Source organism: Lepisosteus oculatus, chromosome 2 (assembly GCF_040954835.1).
Source record: "Lepisosteus oculatus isolate fLepOcu1 chromosome 2, fLepOcu1.hap2, whole genome shotgun sequence".
In the NCBI taxonomy this organism is placed as follows: Eukaryota; Metazoa; Chordata; class Actinopteri; order Semionotiformes; family Lepisosteidae; genus Lepisosteus; species Lepisosteus oculatus.
The window spans coordinates 30,542,703-30,563,136 of record NC_090697.1 but is presented as its reverse complement, the minus strand read 5'-3'; the positions used below and the strand labels follow the sequence as shown (position 1 = coordinate 30,563,136).

At 47.8% G+C, this 20,434-nt stretch overlaps 2 protein-coding genes across 4 annotated transcripts in view; one reads left to right on the top strand and one right to left on the bottom strand.

Annotated features, from left to right (window-relative positions):
• The window catches only part of cmtr1 (cap methyltransferase 1), a 32,058-nt gene extending 21,465 nt beyond the window's left edge, over positions 1–10,593 (top strand). For both annotated transcript variants that reach the window (XM_069178580.1, XM_069178579.1), the window contains 11 exons: positions 1,314–1,370; positions 1,652–1,709; positions 3,750–3,818; positions 4,013–4,144; positions 4,505–4,630; positions 5,467–5,558; positions 5,868–5,936; positions 6,321–6,368; positions 6,640–6,752; positions 9,029–9,137; positions 9,301–10,593. In XM_069178580.1, coding sequence (XP_069034681.1) covers positions 1,314–1,370; positions 1,652–1,709; positions 3,750–3,818; positions 4,013–4,144; positions 4,505–4,630; positions 5,467–5,558; positions 5,868–5,936; positions 6,321–6,368; positions 6,640–6,752; positions 9,029–9,137; positions 9,301–9,436 — 1,009 coding nt within the window. In that variant the 3' untranslated portion in view covers positions 9,437–10,593. The remainder of the gene's footprint in view (positions 1–1,313; positions 1,371–1,651; positions 1,710–3,749; positions 3,819–4,012; positions 4,145–4,504; positions 4,631–5,466; positions 5,559–5,867; positions 5,937–6,320; positions 6,369–6,639; positions 6,753–9,028; positions 9,138–9,300) is intronic.
• Positions 10,192–17,374, bottom strand: ccdc167 (coiled-coil domain containing 167). Of its 2 annotated transcripts, XM_069178582.1 has the most exons (5): positions 17,241–17,374; positions 13,921–14,015; positions 13,412–13,464; positions 12,705–12,833; positions 10,192–10,556 (listed from the first exon to the last, which is right to left on the bottom strand). In XM_069178582.1, the coding sequence occupies exons 1-4, from the start codon at positions 17,280–17,282 to the stop codon at positions 12,730–12,732; spliced, it is 294 nt and encodes a 97-aa protein (XP_069034683.1). In that variant the 5' UTR covers positions 17,283–17,374; the 3' UTR covers positions 10,192–10,556; positions 12,705–12,729. The 2 variants fall into 2 exon arrangements, with proteins under 2 accessions (XP_069034683.1, XP_069034682.1); XM_069178581.1 differs by lacking the exon at positions 10,192–10,556 and having other exon boundaries at positions 12,363–12,833.
• Positions 17,375–20,434: the final 3,060 nt, after the last annotated feature.

Sequence of the window (20,434 nt, the reverse complement as noted above, 5' to 3'; positions counted from 1 at the left end):
AAGATCATGTGTTTGCCCGTGAGCAGGTGTTAGTTGAGAGTTTGAGAGTTAGAGAGGGGTGTGGATGGGACTCAAGCTGTATAAAATGAGGTGAGGTATGTGTTTATTGTGAAGCTGAGTGGAGAATGGAAATGTAATCAGAGTAAAACTTGTCCCACAATTAACTGGATTTAAGAGATGGTTAAGAATAGCCATCTTGAAAGTACAACTTCCTGTGCAATTATTTTTGTTTAAAATCACAAAAATCCAGAATCAGATTTTTTCCATTTATACATTGCTGTCATTTATATTTATACTATCATTTATATTCCATTTTTCCATTTATACATTACTGTCAAGTTTAGTCCATCTCTGCTTGTAGATGTTTGTGCAGGACAGTCCCTTAATATTTGTATCAGTCACCTCACAGTCTTCTCTGTTCAAGACTGAAGAGAGTCCATTCCTTCAGCCTGTCAGTGTACGACAGTCCCTTAATACTTGTATCGGTCTCCTCACAGTCTTCTCTGTTCAAGACTGAAGAGACTCCGTTCCTTCAGCCGGTCAGTGTAGGACAGTCCTTTAATATTTTTTCACACAAGGCTACTGAATGTTGGCTAAGTTATTTGTTCAATACATAATAACAAAGCAAAATTTGTGGTATCTGTCACATGAGGTTAGATTTATCTACTGTTGGGGACGTGGTGAGGACAAGGTGAAGGTCAGATATGTCTAAGTGTAAATAAAACCATAGAATTGTGAGGTAGTATACTTTGTTTTTCACATCACTGTAGCTCCTATCACATCTTCAATGTGCAGTGAATACATGCAGTGTGAACAGTGTGGTACCAAGGCATTAAGCTCTTACTATCGGAATGCTGATGCCATTTAATTTTCCGGTACACATACAGTAGCTGCACTTTTTTCCCCATTAGCGAATAATTAGAATCATACCAATATTTACCCTACTTAATTGTTATGTGCTCAGAATGTAACGGAAGAGTCACATACCTTTGGAATTGAGTGTGATATCAAAAATGGTTTGTACAAACCTGTGTTTCTTTAAGCAGGCAGGTACAGAAAGCTGTGTGTATCTCTAGAGGAGCTTTCTTAATCTTGTGTGGCCTCTGTGCAGCTGTGCTGACTGGGCACTGTGTGTGGGGAAGCACTCTGGGCTCTTGACCTGTAACTGGAGGGTTGTGGGTTCAAATTCTGAGTGAAACACTTCTGTAGTACCCTTAACCCACATATATAAGTTAGAGCAAATATTAAGTTGCTTTGGATAAAGATGTCAGCCAAACTGAAAATAAACAGTGTTACTGTGCTCTTTCCTGTAGCCACTGTGCAGTCCAGATTAAATCTCTGGCCAAAATCCATGCCTTCGTCCTGGACACGTGAGTACCGCCTGTATGTAAGCACTCTGTGTATACGTTATTCTCTTCTGGTCTTAGATCTCAAAACTGGCGTTTGCTCAGAACTGTTTTAGTTTAACATATTTCTCACCCAACTGTCATTTCAGTTTGTCCGATCACAATGAAGGGCCTTCGAAATCTCTTCTTGTGCCGTATGTGTCATTTGTGTGTCAACTCATGTACCAGTCTTCCCACCTGCCTCTCTCCAGCTGCCCCTAGTGTCTGTCTCTACGTGCCGCCTGACTGTGTTGTCTGTATTTCAGCACGCTGTCGGAGCCAAAACAGGCAGATATACGAAAGGAGTGTCTGAAGCTGTGGGGGGTGAGTCCTGAAAAGAGCTGCACACACTGCGGGGTTGGGTACAGAGCTCTGACACTGACACACACACACTGCTGGTTTGGGTACAGAGCTCTGACACTGACACACACACACTGCTGGTTTGGGTACAGAGCTCTGACACTGACACACACACACTGCGGGGTTGGGTACAGAGCTCTGACACTGACACACACACTGCAGGGTTGGGTACAGAGCTCTGACACTGACACACACACTGCAGGGTTGGGTACAGAGCTCTGACACTGACACACACACTGCAGGGTTGGGTACAGAGCTCTGACACTGACACACACACTGCAGGGTTGGGTACAGAGCTCTGACACTGACACACACACTGCAGGGTTGGGTACAGAGCTCTGACACTGACACACACACTGCAGGGTTGGGTACAGAGCTCTGACACTGACACACACACACTGCAGGGTTGGGTACAGAGCTCTGACACTGACACACACACACTGCAGGGTTGGGTACAGAGCTCTGACACTGACACACACACACTGCAGGGTTGGGTACAGAGCTCTGACACTGACACACACACACACTGCAGGGTTGGGTACAGAGCTCTGACACTGACACACACACACACACTGCAGGGTTGGGTACAGAGCTCTGACACTGACACACACACACACACTGCAGGGTTGGGTACAGAGCTCTGATACTGACACACACACACTGCAGGGTTGGGTACAGAGCTCTGACACTGACACACACACACACTGCAGGGTTGGGTACAGAGCTCTGACACTGACACACACACACACTGCAGGGTTGGGTACAGAGCTCTGACACTGACACACACACACACTGCAGGGTTGGGTACAGAGCTCTGACACTGACACACACACACACTGCAGGGTTGGGTACAGAGCTCTGACACTGACACACACACACACTGCAGGGTTGGGTACAGAGCTCTGACACTGACACACACACACACTGCAGGGTTGGGTACAGAGCTCTGACACTGACACACACACACACTGCAGGGTTGGGTACAGAGCTCTGACACTGACACACACACACACTGCAGGGTTGGGTACAGAGCTCTGACACTGACACACACACACACACACTGCAGGGTTGGGTACAGAGCTCTGACACTGACACACACACACACACACACACACACACACACACTGCAGGGTTGGGTACAGAGCTATGACACTGACACACACACACACACACACACACTGCAGGGTTGGGTACAGAGCTCTGACACTGACACACACACACACACACACACACACACTGCAGGGTTGGGTACAGAGCTCTGACACTGACACACACACACACACTGCAGGGTTGGGTACAGAGCTCTGACACTGACACACACACACACACACACACACACACACACACACACACACACTGCAGGGTTGGGTACAGAGCTCTGACACTGACACACACACACACACTGCAGGGTTGGGTACAGAGCTCTGACACTGACACACACACACACTGCAGGGTTGGGTACAGAGCTCTGACACTGACACACACACACACTGCAGGGTTGGGTACAGAGCTCTGACACTGACACACACACACACTGCAGGGTTGGGTACAGAGCTCTGACACTGACACACACACACACTGCAGGGTTGGGTACAGAGCTCTGACACTGACACACACACACACTGCAGGGTTGGGTACAGAGCTCTGACACTGACACACACACACACACACTGCAGGGTTGGGTACAGAGCTCTGACACTGACACACACACACACACACACACACTGCAGGGTTGGGTACAGAGCTATGACACTGACACACACACACACACACACACACACTGCAGGGTTGGGTACAGAGCTCTGACACTGACACACACACACACACACACACACTGCAGGGTTGGGTACAGAGCTCTGACACTGACACACACACACACACTGCAGGGTTGGGTACAGAGCTCTGACACTGACACATGCACTGCAGAATTGCCTTTCTCATTGTTATCAAGACAGTTATTCCCTCTCTCTTCATCTTTCATTCTTACATTGTTTCTTTCTGCAGATTCCTGACCAGGCCAGAGTTGCCCCTTCCCCCTCGGACCCCAAGGCCAAGTTCTTTGAGCTGATGAAGGTCAGGAGACATCCGTCTCTCTGTGTGTCTGCCTGCCTGTGAGTCTGTCCTTCTGTCTTTAACCCTGTCTCTGTCTCTGCCTGCTGTCTGTATGTGTGAGTCTGTGCCTGTGTCCTGTAGTGTGTCTCTGTAAAGGAAGACCTGTTAATCATACACAGTGTATACTGAGTGCTTGTCTCCTTCTGTCCCCTAAGGGCTCTGATATTGAGTCCTTTAACTACAAGCCCACGTCTCTGACCTCGCGGACACTGGACAAGATGCACCATGTGCTGGACTACCGCTGCATTGTGGGTGGAGGGGAGCAGCTCTTCCTGCTGGGGCTGGGGGTGAGTGGAGGGCGTTGCCTGTTAACTCGCACTGTTAGCTCCTCTTTGACACTGATCGAGTTCCTTTTCCATCTAAATGTGAGCTTCACAAGCCAGACCTGTTTCTAACATCCCTTGCAGACAGTCTCTGTAGTCACAATCCTGAAGCAGAGCATCGGGCTCCGTCTGATCTGCACAGGAGATTGAAGATTACAGTCCAGGCACTGCTGCATTCTTGCATATTACATGTGCAGAATCCCTGCTGACCTCAGTCTCACCTGGGGTCAGAATCTTCCCTATACCAGATACAAGAATCCGGTCCTGTGCCTGTGTCATTGTCAGACGCAGAACTGTTAACAAGCTCACCTGTGTGCCTGTCAGAAATCCCAGATCTACACATGGGATGGGAAGTCTCCTGTACGCTGGAAGAAGCTGGAGAACTTCAAGATGGAGCTGCCCAGGGACACGCTGCTGAGCGTGGAGATCGTGCAGGAACTGAAGGGAGAGGTACTGACTCCGCAAGGCTCTCTCCGCAAAGCTTAGTGGAGGCGTACTCAGTGTCAGTGCTGATGAGCGAGCTTCAGCGCTGCCCTTGTTTGGGGTGTGGCCTATTGGACTTCAGCAGAAGGACAAACTCCCACTTTTTGTATCTGTTTATCAGAAACTGGTCAGGCATTGTGAGCCTTTTAGTCAGAAATAAAGAAACAAATTCTTAATTGGCTAGTTTTGGAGAGACTGCAGAATGTTCTGTCTGCTGACCCTCTTGCAGCTACATACTTCAGCCAGGGTGCCTTTGACACCGAGGTCAGAATCCAGAGAAATGCCTGTCCACCAGTGATTAAGGGCTGAGTAAGAATGAGTGGACAAAGGGTTCGAAAGGACAGGTCCCTCAGGACTGAACCCACTATTCCCAGACACTGTGGGGAAGGGAACACGGCCATCAGAATCGTAGGGTACATAGCTAAATAGGCAAAATTTAATTAGGAGAGAGATCCTACGGTAGAATTGTGCAAAACATTAATATGACTTAATTTAAAATACATGACCCTGTGTACAGGTTTGGTCACATTACAAAGAAATGAAGAAATACTTTGTCTAGAGTTTATTGCATGCAGGTAGCAGGATTGTTCACAGTAAGTACTGGAAGGCCTGAATCTAGAGAGCCAGGTCCTTCTCTCTACAGTGTGGGAAAGGGGGAGAAATAAACCTGGGCACTGAGTGCAAAGTGTGAGCTTCAGCTTAGGGGGTACTGGAATCGGGCGAGTGAATGAGCAAGGCCTGCTGGATGAACCCTTCCGTTCCGCGACTCTTACGGCCTGCTGTTGTGCCACGTGTGTCCGCAGGGTAAGGCACAGCGCCGGATTGGTGCTGTGCACGTCCTTGATGCGCTGGTACTGAATGGGACGGATGTGCGGGACCAGCACTTTAACCAGAGGTGAGCCCCCCACTCTTTCTCCAAGTGTGCAGTCTCTCCAGTGTAACCGTGCGCAAGTCCGCAACTAGAGTCTGGCTCATTGTGAAGGCACAGAGTCTCCTATTTCACAGTCATAAAGACAGCAGAGATACACCATCCTACGCCAGCGTGCTATACTGATCAGATGATAATGCCATTCATGAATGGCCCCTCAGCCCAGTGAGCTGCAGCAGGACTAATCCAGCACGGTGATCACACCATGCATGTGTAGACTGCTGCTCACCTCTGCCCAGTGGCTGACCCCTCTGCCTGTGCTTGCCGGTCTCTCAGGGTCCAGATGGCAGAGAAGTTTGTGCGAGCCGTTTCCAAACCCAGCCGGCCAGACATGAACCCCATCAGGTGAGACTTGAGACCTCCCTTGTCCTGAGTCACCATGGGCTCCCTCTCCACAGTTGAACCACGCGGCCAGTTGTACTGGTAATGCAGAAAAACAAATTTATGGTCCGTGAATTCTGAATGTTACTGTAGAACTGTTTGTCTTTCAGTGCAGAATTGCTGCCGGGGCAACCGAAATTAAATTATTTCCAGCACCTGGTACTTGCAGGCTGGTGGAGCCCTGTGCACTTTGCCGCAAGAGTTTCAATTTCATCACTCATTGTGTCCCCATTAAAATACAGCTCTGTGCCGGCGTGCGCTACTGTGCGTCTGAAAGAGATCCCTGTTGGAGTGTTACAGTATCAGAACTGTGAGCTGCAGCTGTGATTGTCCTTCTTCCTGTTCCAGAGTGAAGGAGGTGTACAGGCTGGAGGAGATGGAGAAGATCTTCGTCAGGTAAGAGAGCGGTCAGAGGAGGAAGAGGAGCGGTGAGGGTATAGTCAGGGAGCCTGGGCAACTGGAGGTGATGCCAGAGAATGGAAAGGTGACTCCCAGGGTCTGAGCTTCATCAGCCTGTCAGGGTGGTGCAGAGCAAAGCAGATGGGTGAGGCAGATGGGCCGCAAGCCCGGAGCCGGAGGGAGAGAGCCGCCCGGCGCAGGTCCCGACGAGGAGGTGGGAGGATACCGATTCGCGCGCATGTTCGTGAAGTGTTGCCCGTTGTTTCAGGCTGGAGATGAAGGTGACCAAGAGCTCCGGGGGCTTCCCGCGCCTCTCTTACACCGGGAGGGACGACCGGCACTTCCTTCCCACCGGACTGTACATCATCAAAACTGTCAATGGTGAGACGCGCTCAGACACACAGAGAGACAGACGGTAGAGAGAGAGGTGGGTACGTAGGCAGAGCACAGAGCTGGAGACCGAGCTGGGCGGGGTGTCGGAGAGAGAGGGAGGCAGGAGTGCAGTGTCGGTGATTCCCAGCGCTTCAGTCTTAAAAAAAACCCCCACGAGCACGGGCACAGAAATCGTCACTTCTTCCGACTGAGAAGCTCCCACTGGGAAAGCGATTTGCAGGTGTGGATGGGCTTGACCTGCTGCCTTTAAAAGGGAAGCAGTTTTTACCATGTTTTGTGTGCAGAAAACCCAAGGTTGAAAAGTACTGCCCGTCGTAAGAATAACTTTTATCAACAGCAATAATGTTTATAAATCATTACACCCCTGGGGGTTAAAATGACAAAACAGGGACATAATCAAAGCAATGTAAAAACCAGCTTGCTAGGCAGGAAAATTATAAAGATTAATATTTCAATCCCCCAAATTTGGGAAGACCAAGCATTAGGTGATACGTGCTCTTTGATTCACTGGTGGAGTTCGGTAGAGTACTGACAGTAAATAACAGTAGTTATAATATCAACAACTGTTACACTATGCGTCAATATTTAAAATTCAGTGTATACCTGGATCTAGTCTCCCCTGTTATAAATGGAAGAGATTTAGCTCCCTCAACCTTTCTATACCAAGAGCAGGAATTGTTTTTCTGCTTTCGCTTGACATTTCTAAGGCTATTGTTACTTCCGTGGTCAGAGCGACTCGTGTCCTGCTGTTGCCTCTGAGGGGACTCAGCCTGCATCTAACCCTGTACAGACTCCCTCAGGACACATCTCCCAGCCCCTGTTCCTCTATCAATCAGGAACACCTTCCTCATCCAATTCTCTGGTCAGTGCTCTGACATTGAGCCATGCTCAGTTTCTCTTCTCCTTACTGAAGCCCTACTTGACTTTCTGCAGGGAACTTGTGTTTTTCCACACTGCCTTTCCATTGAGCCCTACTTCCTCTGAGCACCTCAGCTCATCTGCCTCAGGAATTAAGGCAAACTTTGCCACCCCTGAAGTCTCACTGAGCGCTTGCACCTGGAGCTTGGCTTGCCATTCACCACGGTCCCTGTAGGACAATTGGAACGTGGCTTCTGTGCTTGCCACTCTTCCCCTGCTAAATATCATCAGAAACGTCTGACTAGTTCGCTAACTGTACTAACATCTTGATTGTTAATACAGTTCAGGAAGTGCAAGAGGTCTACAATGGATCCCAGTTGTACCACTACTCACATCTTCCTGTGAGGCTCCACCCCTTCAGTCCACACAGTTTCCAGTTTGTTAACCAGTTCTCCACCCCACTGCTGAATGTATCTTGATTATTCTTGTGTAATTTGGGAATCAAGCTTTTATGAGGACCTTACCAAACTCCTTCTGGAAAGCTAAACATGTCATTTTCTTTAGTGTTATCTAATGTCCTTCTGGCTCGATTAAAGAATTTTAAAAACGTTAGTTTGACAAGACCTTTACCTCTCTAAACCCATGTTGGCTGTCTGTTAAATGACTTTTTTTATAAACATTCTTCTGATTTAGTTCTACAATCTTCTAGCAACAGAAAACTGTATTTTCTTGGTTCTGACAAACTAATGGGTCGACGATGATGGTGATGTCCTTGTTTTTCCTATTCTTGCTTCTTCTGATTTGCCCTTTCCAATGGGGCCTGGCTTAATGACCTCACAAGGAATGTTTTACTCACTGTTGAATATTAATGGTTAATTTGTCTGACCAAATGATCTAACAGTGACTTGCGATGATTATTAGGAACACCCTTTGATCATCTGTAACTCACAAAGACAGCCGTGTAGACACAGTACACATTGATCCAAACCTTCAGAATGAGGCGATCAAGGTGAGAAATGCAAACACCCTCATCCTTAAACAGGGCATAATTTAACATGATGACTTCTGTTTTCACCCTTTTTATAAAATGAATGAAGTCCTGTAGTATCACGATTATATTCCTCCTCTTTAGAGCAAGTTTAATAATTCAAGACACTGTAATGATTTGGAAATTCTCACTTCATTCTTTTATAAAGAGCTTAACATTTCTCTCTTTATCAATAATTATCATGGTGCATTGAAAACGTTTGCTGGAGAATGAATCAAATGAAGTGATCTTAAGAGCACAGGGTGGGGAAAAAGATCCGTCAACAATATCAGTGTGCTGCAGTAACTGTGGACAAGATCCCACGTCTGTTGTATGATAGTCGCACAATCACACGCACTTCTCTCTTCTCTGACTGCAGACCCCTGGACGATGGCCTACAGTAAGAATTCCAAGAGGAAGTTTTTCTACAACAGACTGAGCAAAGAGTCCACCTATGAACTTCCTCCTAACGCAGTGGCCCCCTTTCAGTGAGTACCCTGTTTGGGGGTGGGTTAGGGTGGATCCCCTTTCAGTGAGTACCCTGTTTGGGGGTGGGTTAGGGTGGATCCCAGCTGTCTCTGCCTTCACCTTTTACTATGGGTATCATGCTTATGACTGATGGTCTCCTGTTCTCTGCTTGTCACTCCTTAGTATCTGTCACGTCGAGCGTCTGTTCTGGGCCTGGGAGGACGGTGTGAAAGTTCATGACTCCCAGACGCGGATCGACCCCGAGAAGCTATCCAAGGAGGACATACTCTCCTTCATCCACCAGCACTATCAACCCTGAGAGAGACCGCCCCGGGCCAACTACCCCTGGCACCAGACGTCTCAACCCTGAGAGAGACCGCCCCGGGCCAACTACCCCTGGCACCAGACGTCTCAACCCTGAGAGAGACTGCCCCAGGCCAACTACCCCTGACACCAGACATCTTAACCCTGACAGGATAACTACTCCCGACTCCAGACGTTTCAACCCTGAGAGAGACTGTCCCGGACCGACTGCCCCCGACACCAGACGACACAGCCCTGACAAGATAACTACCCCCGACACCAGACGTCTCAGCCCTGAGAGAAACTGCCCCTGTCATGACATGATAACTACTCCTGACACCAGATATCACAGCACTACGAGAGACTGTTCCAGCCCTAAAAGGATAATTACCCCTGACACCAGACGTCCCAGTCCTGAGAGAGATTACCCCAGTCCTGACAGTATAACTATCCCATCAGCCCTGGCTGCTTCAGTTGTTAAAGCCCTGACTAACTCTGCGCTCTTCACCAAAGTGATTTCTGACAGCGTGGCGGCTGTTCTGGGTGTGATGGGACGCATTGATACACACCGCTGAGACCCTGTTCTGCTCCTTTTCAATATGACCAGTAGCTGGGACAGGGATTCCTCTGAATGTCCTGTCTGGGTTTAGGTAGTATTATTGTGTTGTTCTTAAAGGTCTTATCTCCATCCACCCAGCCATGAAAATATTTTATGTATCATTAATTGCGTTTGATTCATAGTTTATGTAATAATGGAAAAAGTCTATGTGCTGATGGCACTGTTTTTATTTTATATATTCACAGATGTGACTGTCAGTAGTACTCTGTATGGAGCTACGTCACTATGGAGAGATGGTGGTAGAACTTGCAATGTCAGTTCAGCTCTGACCTGCAGACAGTGCCAGTGTGGACAGAGCATTGAGCAGCAGTGACTGTGTATTCTTTTAGGGGGGTGGTGGTGAGACCTTCTGTGTCCTGGCCTTCCCCCTGAGCAGCAAGCAGCTGCCCTCCCTCTCCGAGCGCCCCGAGACTGCAGCACAGCACCGCAGACACTGCTGGGCTTCGTCCGACCTCTTCTCCTTTCTGTTGCAGAGTGTGTTGAAGCCGATGGCAGCCGGTCCCCCAAAAAAGCTGGCCTAGTCAAAAAGAAATAAAATCCTTTGTGTTCTTAAACCTTTGAAAGTTTGTTTTTTAGGAGCGCTCACAATTCCAGGTTGCAGGTGGTAACAGCGAGGAAAGCCGGAAGCCTGGTTTCTGAAGCCCAAACACTGGTTTCCATCGCAAAATGGCCGTCGGAGCAACTACAGAACCTTCCACACAGGCTAGGTGCCCTGAATTGGCCTCCCCTTACCTGCAGTGTTAATTTCTTATAGCAGTTCTCTAAGTGTCAGGATTGCCTGTTCAGTAAGAAGCTACTGGACATAATGAAGGCTGCATAGAGAGCAGGTCATTCCGGTTCTGGCCCTTCTTGCTCATCTGGTTGCAAGAACCTTAATGTTCGAGTGAGGAGCTGCATCAGCATGTGCCGACTGCAGAGGAACAAATACAAGTTCCTTCCACCCTGAAAAGGAGAGAGAATCAATCTGTCCCTGTCCCCTGTGCTTTATATCCCTGCTACCTTCCTCTCTCTCCTTCACAGACTTATGTCCCTGTCGCCTGAAGAGACTCAACAAGCAAAACCCTGAATTTGTTTTATATGCTTTTCAGTGTGGAATTAACCTTCACTTGTTCCTGTATACATAGATCCATCTTTTTTAAAGCACCCTTAGGAGTCACGATCAACAACATGTCTGAGGAGATGGTTTCACAATCCTCTGTCTAAAGAAGTGTCTGCTTTGAATAATTCTAAAATTCGTTTTGTTTGGGGCAGCTGATCTTCAGTTCTCCTGAGCTAATTTTTTCAGTGTCTTTCTGGACCAGAAATATATATTTTTTGTACCACAGTAACCAAACTGAACACCAAATTAGTTGTAACAAATGCCTGACAACAAATGCGTAACTGTGCATGACTTCCCTTCATTTAAATTCTTGTCTTAATGAAGGACTTTATTGGCCCTTGGTCCCAAAACTCCTAGATATGCAGCACCACGCCTGTCTGGAGGGTGCAGCTGTGGGTAGTTAATCCCACTAACCCATTTTATCATCTTCTAGACTGAGCCAGCCTGCTCTCCGGCTCAGCTGCCTCTCAAAGGCTTACTGCACACTGTGGCACCAGCCCAGTTTTAAACCAAAGTTCAGGAGAAGGTCAGACCCTAACCTTGCCCACTTCCACTCCACTCTGTGTAGATATCCTTCTCCTTTGGCCTCGCTGTACGTTCCCTCACCGAAGCGTGCCTGACAGTCTCGCTCCACACTTACCCTGCTGCCTGACGCCTCTGTGGGGCCCTGCTGTCAGAGCCCGAGCAGCAGATCGCCTGAGAGAACAGAACATGTGCAAGGAGCTCCTCGATCTCTGCCTCCACACGCGTTTCTTTGCCATCACTAACACAACCAAGGAAATCATCAGGACAAACTAGTGAGAACTCAGATTGGCCAAATCGAGCTCCAAGTTCAAACCTAATGGAGGTCCCGCTCCCCCTTAACACACTCCTGTCCCCCGGGGCACTGTGTTCAGGGTCCAGCAAGGAGGCAGTCCTGCTTCCCCTCAACACACTCTCAACCCCTGGGGCTCTGCGTTCAGGGTCCGGCGAGGAAGCAGTCCCTCTCCCCCTCAACAGACTCCCATCCCCCGGGGCTCTGCGTTCAGGGTCCGGCGAGGAGGCAGCCCCGCTCCCCCTCAATACACTCTGGTGCCCCAGGGCTCCGTGTTCAGGGTTTTGAAGTGAAGGCTGGATGCACCGTGTTGATGTCAAGAACTCACTCCAGTTCTGGAGAGACCTGGATGTTCATTACTTGTATTACTACTCCACCACATTAAATTAAGCACAACACTTGACCTCACGTTACATTACTCCCTGACCAGTGGAGGGGAAGAGTTTATTTGATTCTAACACATTGAAGTTAGTGGCAGGTCAAGTTCTTCTAAGGACATACACAGTACATATAAAATGAAGGCACAGAGAACCTGGCCCAGAAACCCAGCGGTGACAGATCTGATCTTCTCTCTCCAGAAGACTTGAGTCCTGTGAAGCAGGAGCGAAGGACCTTGAGGCCCAAGTGAGAGCTCCGCTCCTCCATCACCCCTGCTTGTGTCCTCAGGAGCCCGTGGATCCCGGAAGCCTGTCTAGGAACCCGGGACTGCGGGCAGGAGAAGGCCTCCAGGGGGAGCTGGCGCTGATACTCACAGCCTGCTGCACCAGGGCTCTGGGCTCAGTAGATCAGGGAAAAGTAGATCAGAGCACAGACAGCCAGCAGAGCCACCGACAGCAGCATGTTCTTCCTGTTCTCTGCCCGCAGCACCGCCAGCTCCTGATCTGAGGACAGACAGACACAGGGCCCTTATACCGAGGACACCCACAGACACAGGGCCCTTTTATACTGAGGACACCCACAGACACAGGGCCCTTATACCGAGGACACCCACAGAAACAGGGCCCTTTTATACCAAGGACACCCACAGACACAGGGCCCTTTTATACCGAGGACACCCACAGACACAGGGCCCTTATACCGAGGACACCCACAGACACAGGGCCCTTATACCGAGGACACCCACAGACACAGGGCCCTTTTATACTGAGGACACCCACAGACACAGGGCCCTTTTATACTGAGGACACCCACAGACACAGGGCCCTTTTATACTGAGGACACCCACAGACACAGGGCCCTTATACCGAGGACACCCACAGACACAGGGCCCTTTTATACTGAGGACACCCACAGACACACGGCCCTTATACTGAGGACACCCACAGACACACGGCCCTTATACTGAGGACACCCATTTCAATTTTTATATGAAAAATCTTGATTTTTAGCATTATGAAATAAGCAGCAGAGCCACAATACTGACTATACAAAGAGAGATGAAAACTCGGCAATCCCTCACCATATTTCGAAAGCCTGCCATTCAGAATGGTCATCTCTTCCTCCAGCGCCTGTCTGAAAAGAGAGAGGCGTGACCAAGCGATTCAGAGCAGCTCATCTGCCTGTCCGTGTGCTGAGATGAAGGTTGGGCTGCTGTCAGCTGCAGATGCTGCCCTGTACTCCATCTCTCAGTATATGTGCAGAGACAGGCAGGGTTTCAAGTCCCTATTTCTTTCATCATTGTAATACTAATTAACACTGCCCTGTCTTCACTCGCCTGCACCTACATAGACCTGTGGCTGTACTGTATGTAAGGAGGACTGCTGGAGAGAGTGGTAACCACACTATAAAATAACACGCAGATCAGTCGGCTATTACCTGTCAAAAACAGTTTAGATGGGCCAAATTACCTCCTCTCATTTGTAACCATTTGTTCATGAATTGAGAGTCCCATCCTTGCCCACTCAGACAGCGCATCCCGCCCGAGGCAGGTTGAGAGAGGGTTTCACTCATCGTGTGTTGGCGTCTCACCTGTCCTGCTCACAGAGCTCCTCGCGGCGGCGCCGGTACTCCGCCCTGTCCAGACTGTCCCGGCAGAGGGCACGACGCTCCTCCACGCGGTCGATCTGTGAAAGAGGGCGGGACCTGAGGGGCTGCAGCTGTTGGTCCTCACAGACCACGGGCAGCAGGAAATAATGAATAACTATTCCTTACACGTATATAGAGCTTTTCTGGACACGCCCCTCAAAGCACTTTACAGGTAATGGGGACTCCCCTCCACCACCACCAATGTGCAGCCCCACCTGGATGATGTGACGGCAGCCATAGTGCACCAGAACGCTCACCACACACCAGCTCTCAGTGGGGAGGAGAACAGAGTGATGGAGCCAGTTCAGAGATGGGGATTATTAGGAGGCCATGATTAGTGAAGGCCAGGGGAAAATTTGACCAGGACACCCCTACTCTTTTCGAGAAACGCCCTGGGATTTTTAATAATAGAGAGTCAGGACCTCGGTTTAAGTCTCATCCGAAGGATAGAGCATGTGGATAGAGCATTAGGACCCACATGGACCGCAGGGTGAGCGCCCCCTGCTGGCCCCACTAACACCTCTTCCAGCAGCAACCTTAGTTTTTCCCAGGAGGTCTCCCATCCAGGTACTGACCAGGCTCACACCTGCTGAGCTTTAAGGGGTTGCCAGTTGTGAGTTGCAGGGTGATATGGCCGTTGGCAATATTTCAAACATTAATGCTCTTGGCTGTATAATTAACTGACTACTTATTCACTAATATTCTCAGTTCAACAAAAGGGATTTGTAATAAAATTTCTGTAATAAAATGTATCATTTTTTGCTTATGCAAGTCATTCCTTGAGAACCACATAAAAGCAAGTCAAATTTGTGTTAAAGTTTACTATTTTAGTTAGCATCTTTCATGGCATACACAAATTGAATTAACCTCTATTGCTCCTAAAGGAATTTGTCTTTATGAGCATGTCAAGAGCTCATAAACATATATATGACAATAATACAATACAACAAAGGTACAATACCATAATACAAAATGATTTTCAACATTGCTCAATCAGAACTCTTTATCAGATTAGGTAGTAAAGAGTCTAAAAACAATAACTATACGTTTCCACGATCACCTGAAGGCTCAGGTCAGAGCCACTCTGATTCCTGACTGGAGAACCAGCCCTGACTCCAGGACCATCAGCAGTCACACTGAGGAGAGCCAGTCAACATGACCTCCTGAAGACTCATGTCAGAGTGACTCTGATTCCTGACTGGAGAACCAGCCCTGACTCTATCAGCAGTCACACTGAGGAGAGCCAGTCAACATGACCTCCTGAAGACTCAGGTCAGAGCCACTCTGATTCCTGACCAGAGAACCAGCCCTGACTCCAGGACCATCAGCAGTCACACTGAGGAGAGCCAGTCAACATGACCTCCTGAAGACTCAGGTCAGAGTGACTCTGATTCCTGACTGGAGGAACAGCCCTGACTCCATCAGCAGTCACACTGAGGAGAGCCAGTCAACATGACCTCCTGAAGACTCAGAGTGATCCCAGATTCCTGACCGAAGAACCGGCACTGATCCAATTACTTCAGTCCTGTCATCACATTACATCTGTTGGTTATCATCATCTAACCTAAGAGCAGGTAGTGCTTGATTAATCTCAGGTTTTGGGAAAACATCAATTTTGATGTCACGAAAGAATCTGACCTACTGGGAAAAATGTTTTGTATGTGTTTATATTATTTTAAAACAAAATACTTCCCCTTAAAAAGTAATAAGTCTTCGTGTCTTCACTAGTTGCCAGTTTAGCAAAACGTACTAATACATAATCATAGTCTCAAATGTTTTTGCATTATTAAAGTCAAACATTGACTTAAGTTGTGCTTACGGTACATTACAGAAATCTACTCTCTTGAAAACATGACAATGAGCATAACATGCTCACAAAGAAGACTGTCGAGAAATCTAATTCAAGCTAATGTCATTTCTGGTTCCACTGGCAATAATAAAATAGCAACTACTGTATATACACTCACCCCACGCCATACAAATGCTAGATGGATATTTATTTTTGCGACAATGCAGCAAGTATTTTAACAGGTGTTTTTCACTGTACGATGCCATTTTCACTACAGTGAAAGTGCTTCCCTTATAATGCCACATGATTTTTATCATTGAACATCCTCCTTATTTTCAGTATCATATCAGGAATGTGGGTGTAACAACAGAACAAAAACTAAGAAAAGTATTCATAAGAACACAGGAAAGCAAAGGTCAGGAAAAGTCACAATTCGGCCCATCGGGCAGTTAGGAGTTAATTAATCCCAGGATCTCACACACACCTGGAAAGAAACCACGGTATCGGTTTTGACAACGTGGCTGGGTAAGTTCTTCCAAGCTCCCACCACCCTTTGTGTAAAGAAGTGCCTTCTGTCCTGACTGGAGGATCTCAGCTGGGTAAAGAAGTAGCCCAGAGGGTTGGGATTCTCTCTGGCCAGAGTTCATGATATGGCAGAACATCAGTGTAACACCTTAAACATAAAAGCCACACTGTCGATAACATGCTCACAACAAGGTAACAGGCTCGGTTTGAAACATTTCTTCTCGGACGGACCTGTGGTGGAGTCAATACGGGTTTGCAGTCTGTATGATCTCCCACTGGCCTGTACAGTACCCAGCCCATGGGTAACCATTCTGACAAAAGTATATTCATTTAAAGATTACATTTTCGTATTTTCCCCCGTTTTCGTAAATCGACCATTTATACACATTTTTGGTTTAAAACGAGCGACGGAGCAACAATTAGCAGACATTCCACTGGGGGGCGACCTTGTCTTTCCAATGAACTGCCGGTCACAGTTTAAAGCTTTGCTTACTGCCTTGAGTTAAACTGCTCTGACAAACACGGATCTGAAGCGAGGTTGATGCGGTTATGAAGTGACTCTTCTCTGTACCGGACACGGGCCCTGTCGCCTCCTGCACACAGGCACAGTGCGGCCGCACCGGATCTCCTCAGCTGACCCAGGACTGACCGCAGCGAAGCAACACTTCCGGATTCACACCGCAACATAGATACACCAGGTGTTGCATTGCTATACGCAAGACAGACAGCTACAGACACGCAGTTCTCATTAAATACAACTGAGAAAGGAGTACATGCACACACTGCTTGCCTATCCTAGCTCCGACTCTCATCTCGTCTTCTCCTCCGGTGCTGTGCCCATGTGGCTACAGCAGAAACACGCGTCGTGCAGCAAGCGCTAATAAAGTTGTAAGGCTAAAGTCTTTGAGTAAACCGCCTTCCCCCGAATCAGAATCCAGTGCTGACTGACCTCTGTGGCAATGCTGACTTTTTCCTGTCTCCTTTTCGCCATGCTATCCGCAGTAGCCTCCCCGCACTGGTGTGTAAATAAAGACACGCAGACAGCGGAGCGCTCCCACCTCCCAGAATGCCGTGTGCGCGCAGCCATGTTGGTGAGGGCCTAAATGTGAAGAACTGAACGGGACCGCATGATGACGGAGCGATTACAGAGAATGCTACAGTACTTTAGTTCAAGACTGAACATATTCTTTCCCTTCAGCCTCTTTGTATAAAATATTTGTATTTACTCTTCTCTAGAATTTATTTCTCAGCGTCAATATCGTTCTGATGTGGTGATAAACAAATGTAGGCAATACTGTAAATGAGACCTTGATAGTGCAGTTGTATATAATTTGAACACAAGACCTCTTCATTTATACTATGCAATATGCAATAACCGAAATATGTCCTGACATTTTTGACACAATACAGCTGAAATTAATTACTTTTATGAATAGGCAGTTTGTCTTGCTTCCTCACTGCTCTTGAATTCTGGGTTCAACTCCAAACTGGGGCACCTCTTATTAATATGATCCATAAACCATTTATAAGGTTTTTAGAATGAGAACCAATGTCATATATATAGTGCTACCTGTGTTTTGCAGTCTGTAGTCTAGATTGAAAGTCCTTCAATCAGACGTCCCTGAGCTCGTTAGTTCCGGCAGGAGATTTAATGTTGGGATATATACAGTATATATATCATCGCCGAGCTCCAGGCTAGCAGAGCTCCGGACACAACAGGCAGTCCCAGTTCTCTCCCCTCTGTGTGAGAGGGCTGCTTCAGCTGCCTCTGACTGCTTCTTGTGCCTGGACACGTCGATGGCCGAGCCCTGTAATTTCTCCCACGCAGTGCCTCAATCCGGTGATATTTCTAGTGAGGGCCTAGTCTAGTGCAGCTGAGTTAAAGGCCATTCCGAGAAGTGGAAGAAACCTGCGGAAAAGCAAGATCAATATCAGCCTGTCAGAGATCAAGGCCGTAAGATCAAGGAAGTAAGGCAAGACCACTGGAGAGATGTCACCACGAGCGCGTGGCTCAGTACCGAGCCTGAGGTCTCCCGAGACACTCCTGCTCCAGTCAGTCACAGGGGGCCGTGGGAGAGAGGGACAGACGATTAACGAATGAATGTTCACTCTGTGTAAGAAATCACGATGTGTTGTTTAATGCGTTGTAACTGCAGCGTGCTTTTGCTTCGAAGACTCTTGTTTTTAATATTGTGAGTTTTTTGACATTCCTAAGCAGGAATGGTGCTAAGAAAACAAAATTGTATTGTCCTGAATATAAAATGTAGTCAATATAGTTATATAAATCTTATTCTCGTGTCTACTGTTGCAACTTGCTGCCCCTAATTTGCACAGAGTCTTGGAAGCCGGTCTATATTTGGCACGGTGGCTGTGGCAGGGACTGTCCCTTGCCAGAAACACTCCAGTACGAGAGAGCAGCTGTGAGCCACAGAGGAACTGAAACTCCGCGCCCACGTTCTGACAGCCATACCCACAGCTGGATCGCTGACCTGCTCGCACTTCACAGCTCCTGAGTTGGAAAATCCCCCAGAGAATAAGATGCCGAGTTCAGCAGTGGTCGTTCATCTCGTACCCTTTACCCACTTAGCTTTGGGGTCCATCTGCACCCTGGACAAGCTGGGGTCTCCCGCCTCCTCCCCTATTCAAGCCATAGGGACCTTGTAAGATAAGAAACAGAAGAGAGAGGTAAGGGTCTGACTGGTATGTCATTGATTGGACCACAATGACTTCATTATAAAAATAAAATAAAAGTCTTGTCATCGCTCACCAGTAAAGATTTTAACCGTCGTTTCTCACCCCATATAAGGCATAAAAGCTTGGATGTCTGGGCTTTCAGCTCTGGCCACAACACTTACAGCTTCTTTTCCATTTCTTCATGCAGTGGCATTTCTTTTGAGAGTTATTTTTTGAGCCAATTGCTTTTCCAATGTCCTGATTCTCAGTATTCCCTTCCCCTCTGATGATCCTCGGTCCACAGTGAAAGAACAGGATCTCGCCCTGCCCAACACACCTCCCACAGCTCGTCGTGAGTCAAGTGAAGCAACAGGAGTATAGACTGTTTCAGAACCAGCCGAAAAATGATCGGTACTGGTGGGCTTTGTCAGTGCTGGTGGACCTGGTCAGTACTGGGCAAGATTGGTGCTATTGGACCTGTTCAATACTGGTGGACCTGATTGGTACTAGTGGACCAGGATGATACTGGTGGGCCTGGTCTGTACTGGTGATCAAGGTTGGTACTGTCAGACCTGGTCAGTACTGGTGGGCCTGGACTCTACAGATGGGACTGGTTGATACTGGTAGGTCTGGTTCGTACAGATAGACCTGTTCAGTACTAGTGGGCCTGGTCAGTTATGATGGGCATGATTGGTACTGGTGGGCCTGGTCATTACTGATGGGCTTGGTCGATACTGGGACAGGTGGCCTCCGAGGAAGATCAGGTTGCTGTTCTAAGGGGTCTTGTTGGACCAGTAGGTGGTGCTCTTCCATCTGGAGCAGAATTTCCAGTCTAGCACCCCAGTATGGAGACCAGGGACTCTGTTATGCTGGAGGTCTTTTAGATGAGAGTTAAACCAATGTATTTACTGTGTGTGATAATTTCCCATCCCAGGGCTGCTCATAAGAGCAGTAAAAGAAGGTTGTTAACCCTTGTACCTTGGCTGAACCCCACTCTTGCCTTGTGCAATCTGACCTCACTAAACTCCCCCCTTAATTAACCTAGTAAAACAGTTTCACAGTATTCACAGTGAACACTGGACAGTTCCCAATGGAGTGTCAACATTACTACCTTAACTCCACACTGCCTGGGTATGCTCCTATTGTTCTTTTACTAATAAGGTGTCTAGTTTACCACCTTAATCCACACTGCCTGGGCATCCTCCTATTGTTCTTTTACTAATGAGGTGTCTACATTACCACCTTAACTCCACACTGCCTGGGCATGTCCTATTATCATATTACTGACTAATGGGGTTGTCTGCATTACCACCTTTGCTCTACATGACCTGGGCATATTCATATTTGTCTGTTACTACTGAGGTGTCTACATTACTTAACTCCACACTACCAGGGCATGATTAAATTTTTCTGTTACTAATACCTTAATGCAGCTTTATTATCATGTTATTTTATGGTAGATTTTGTAAT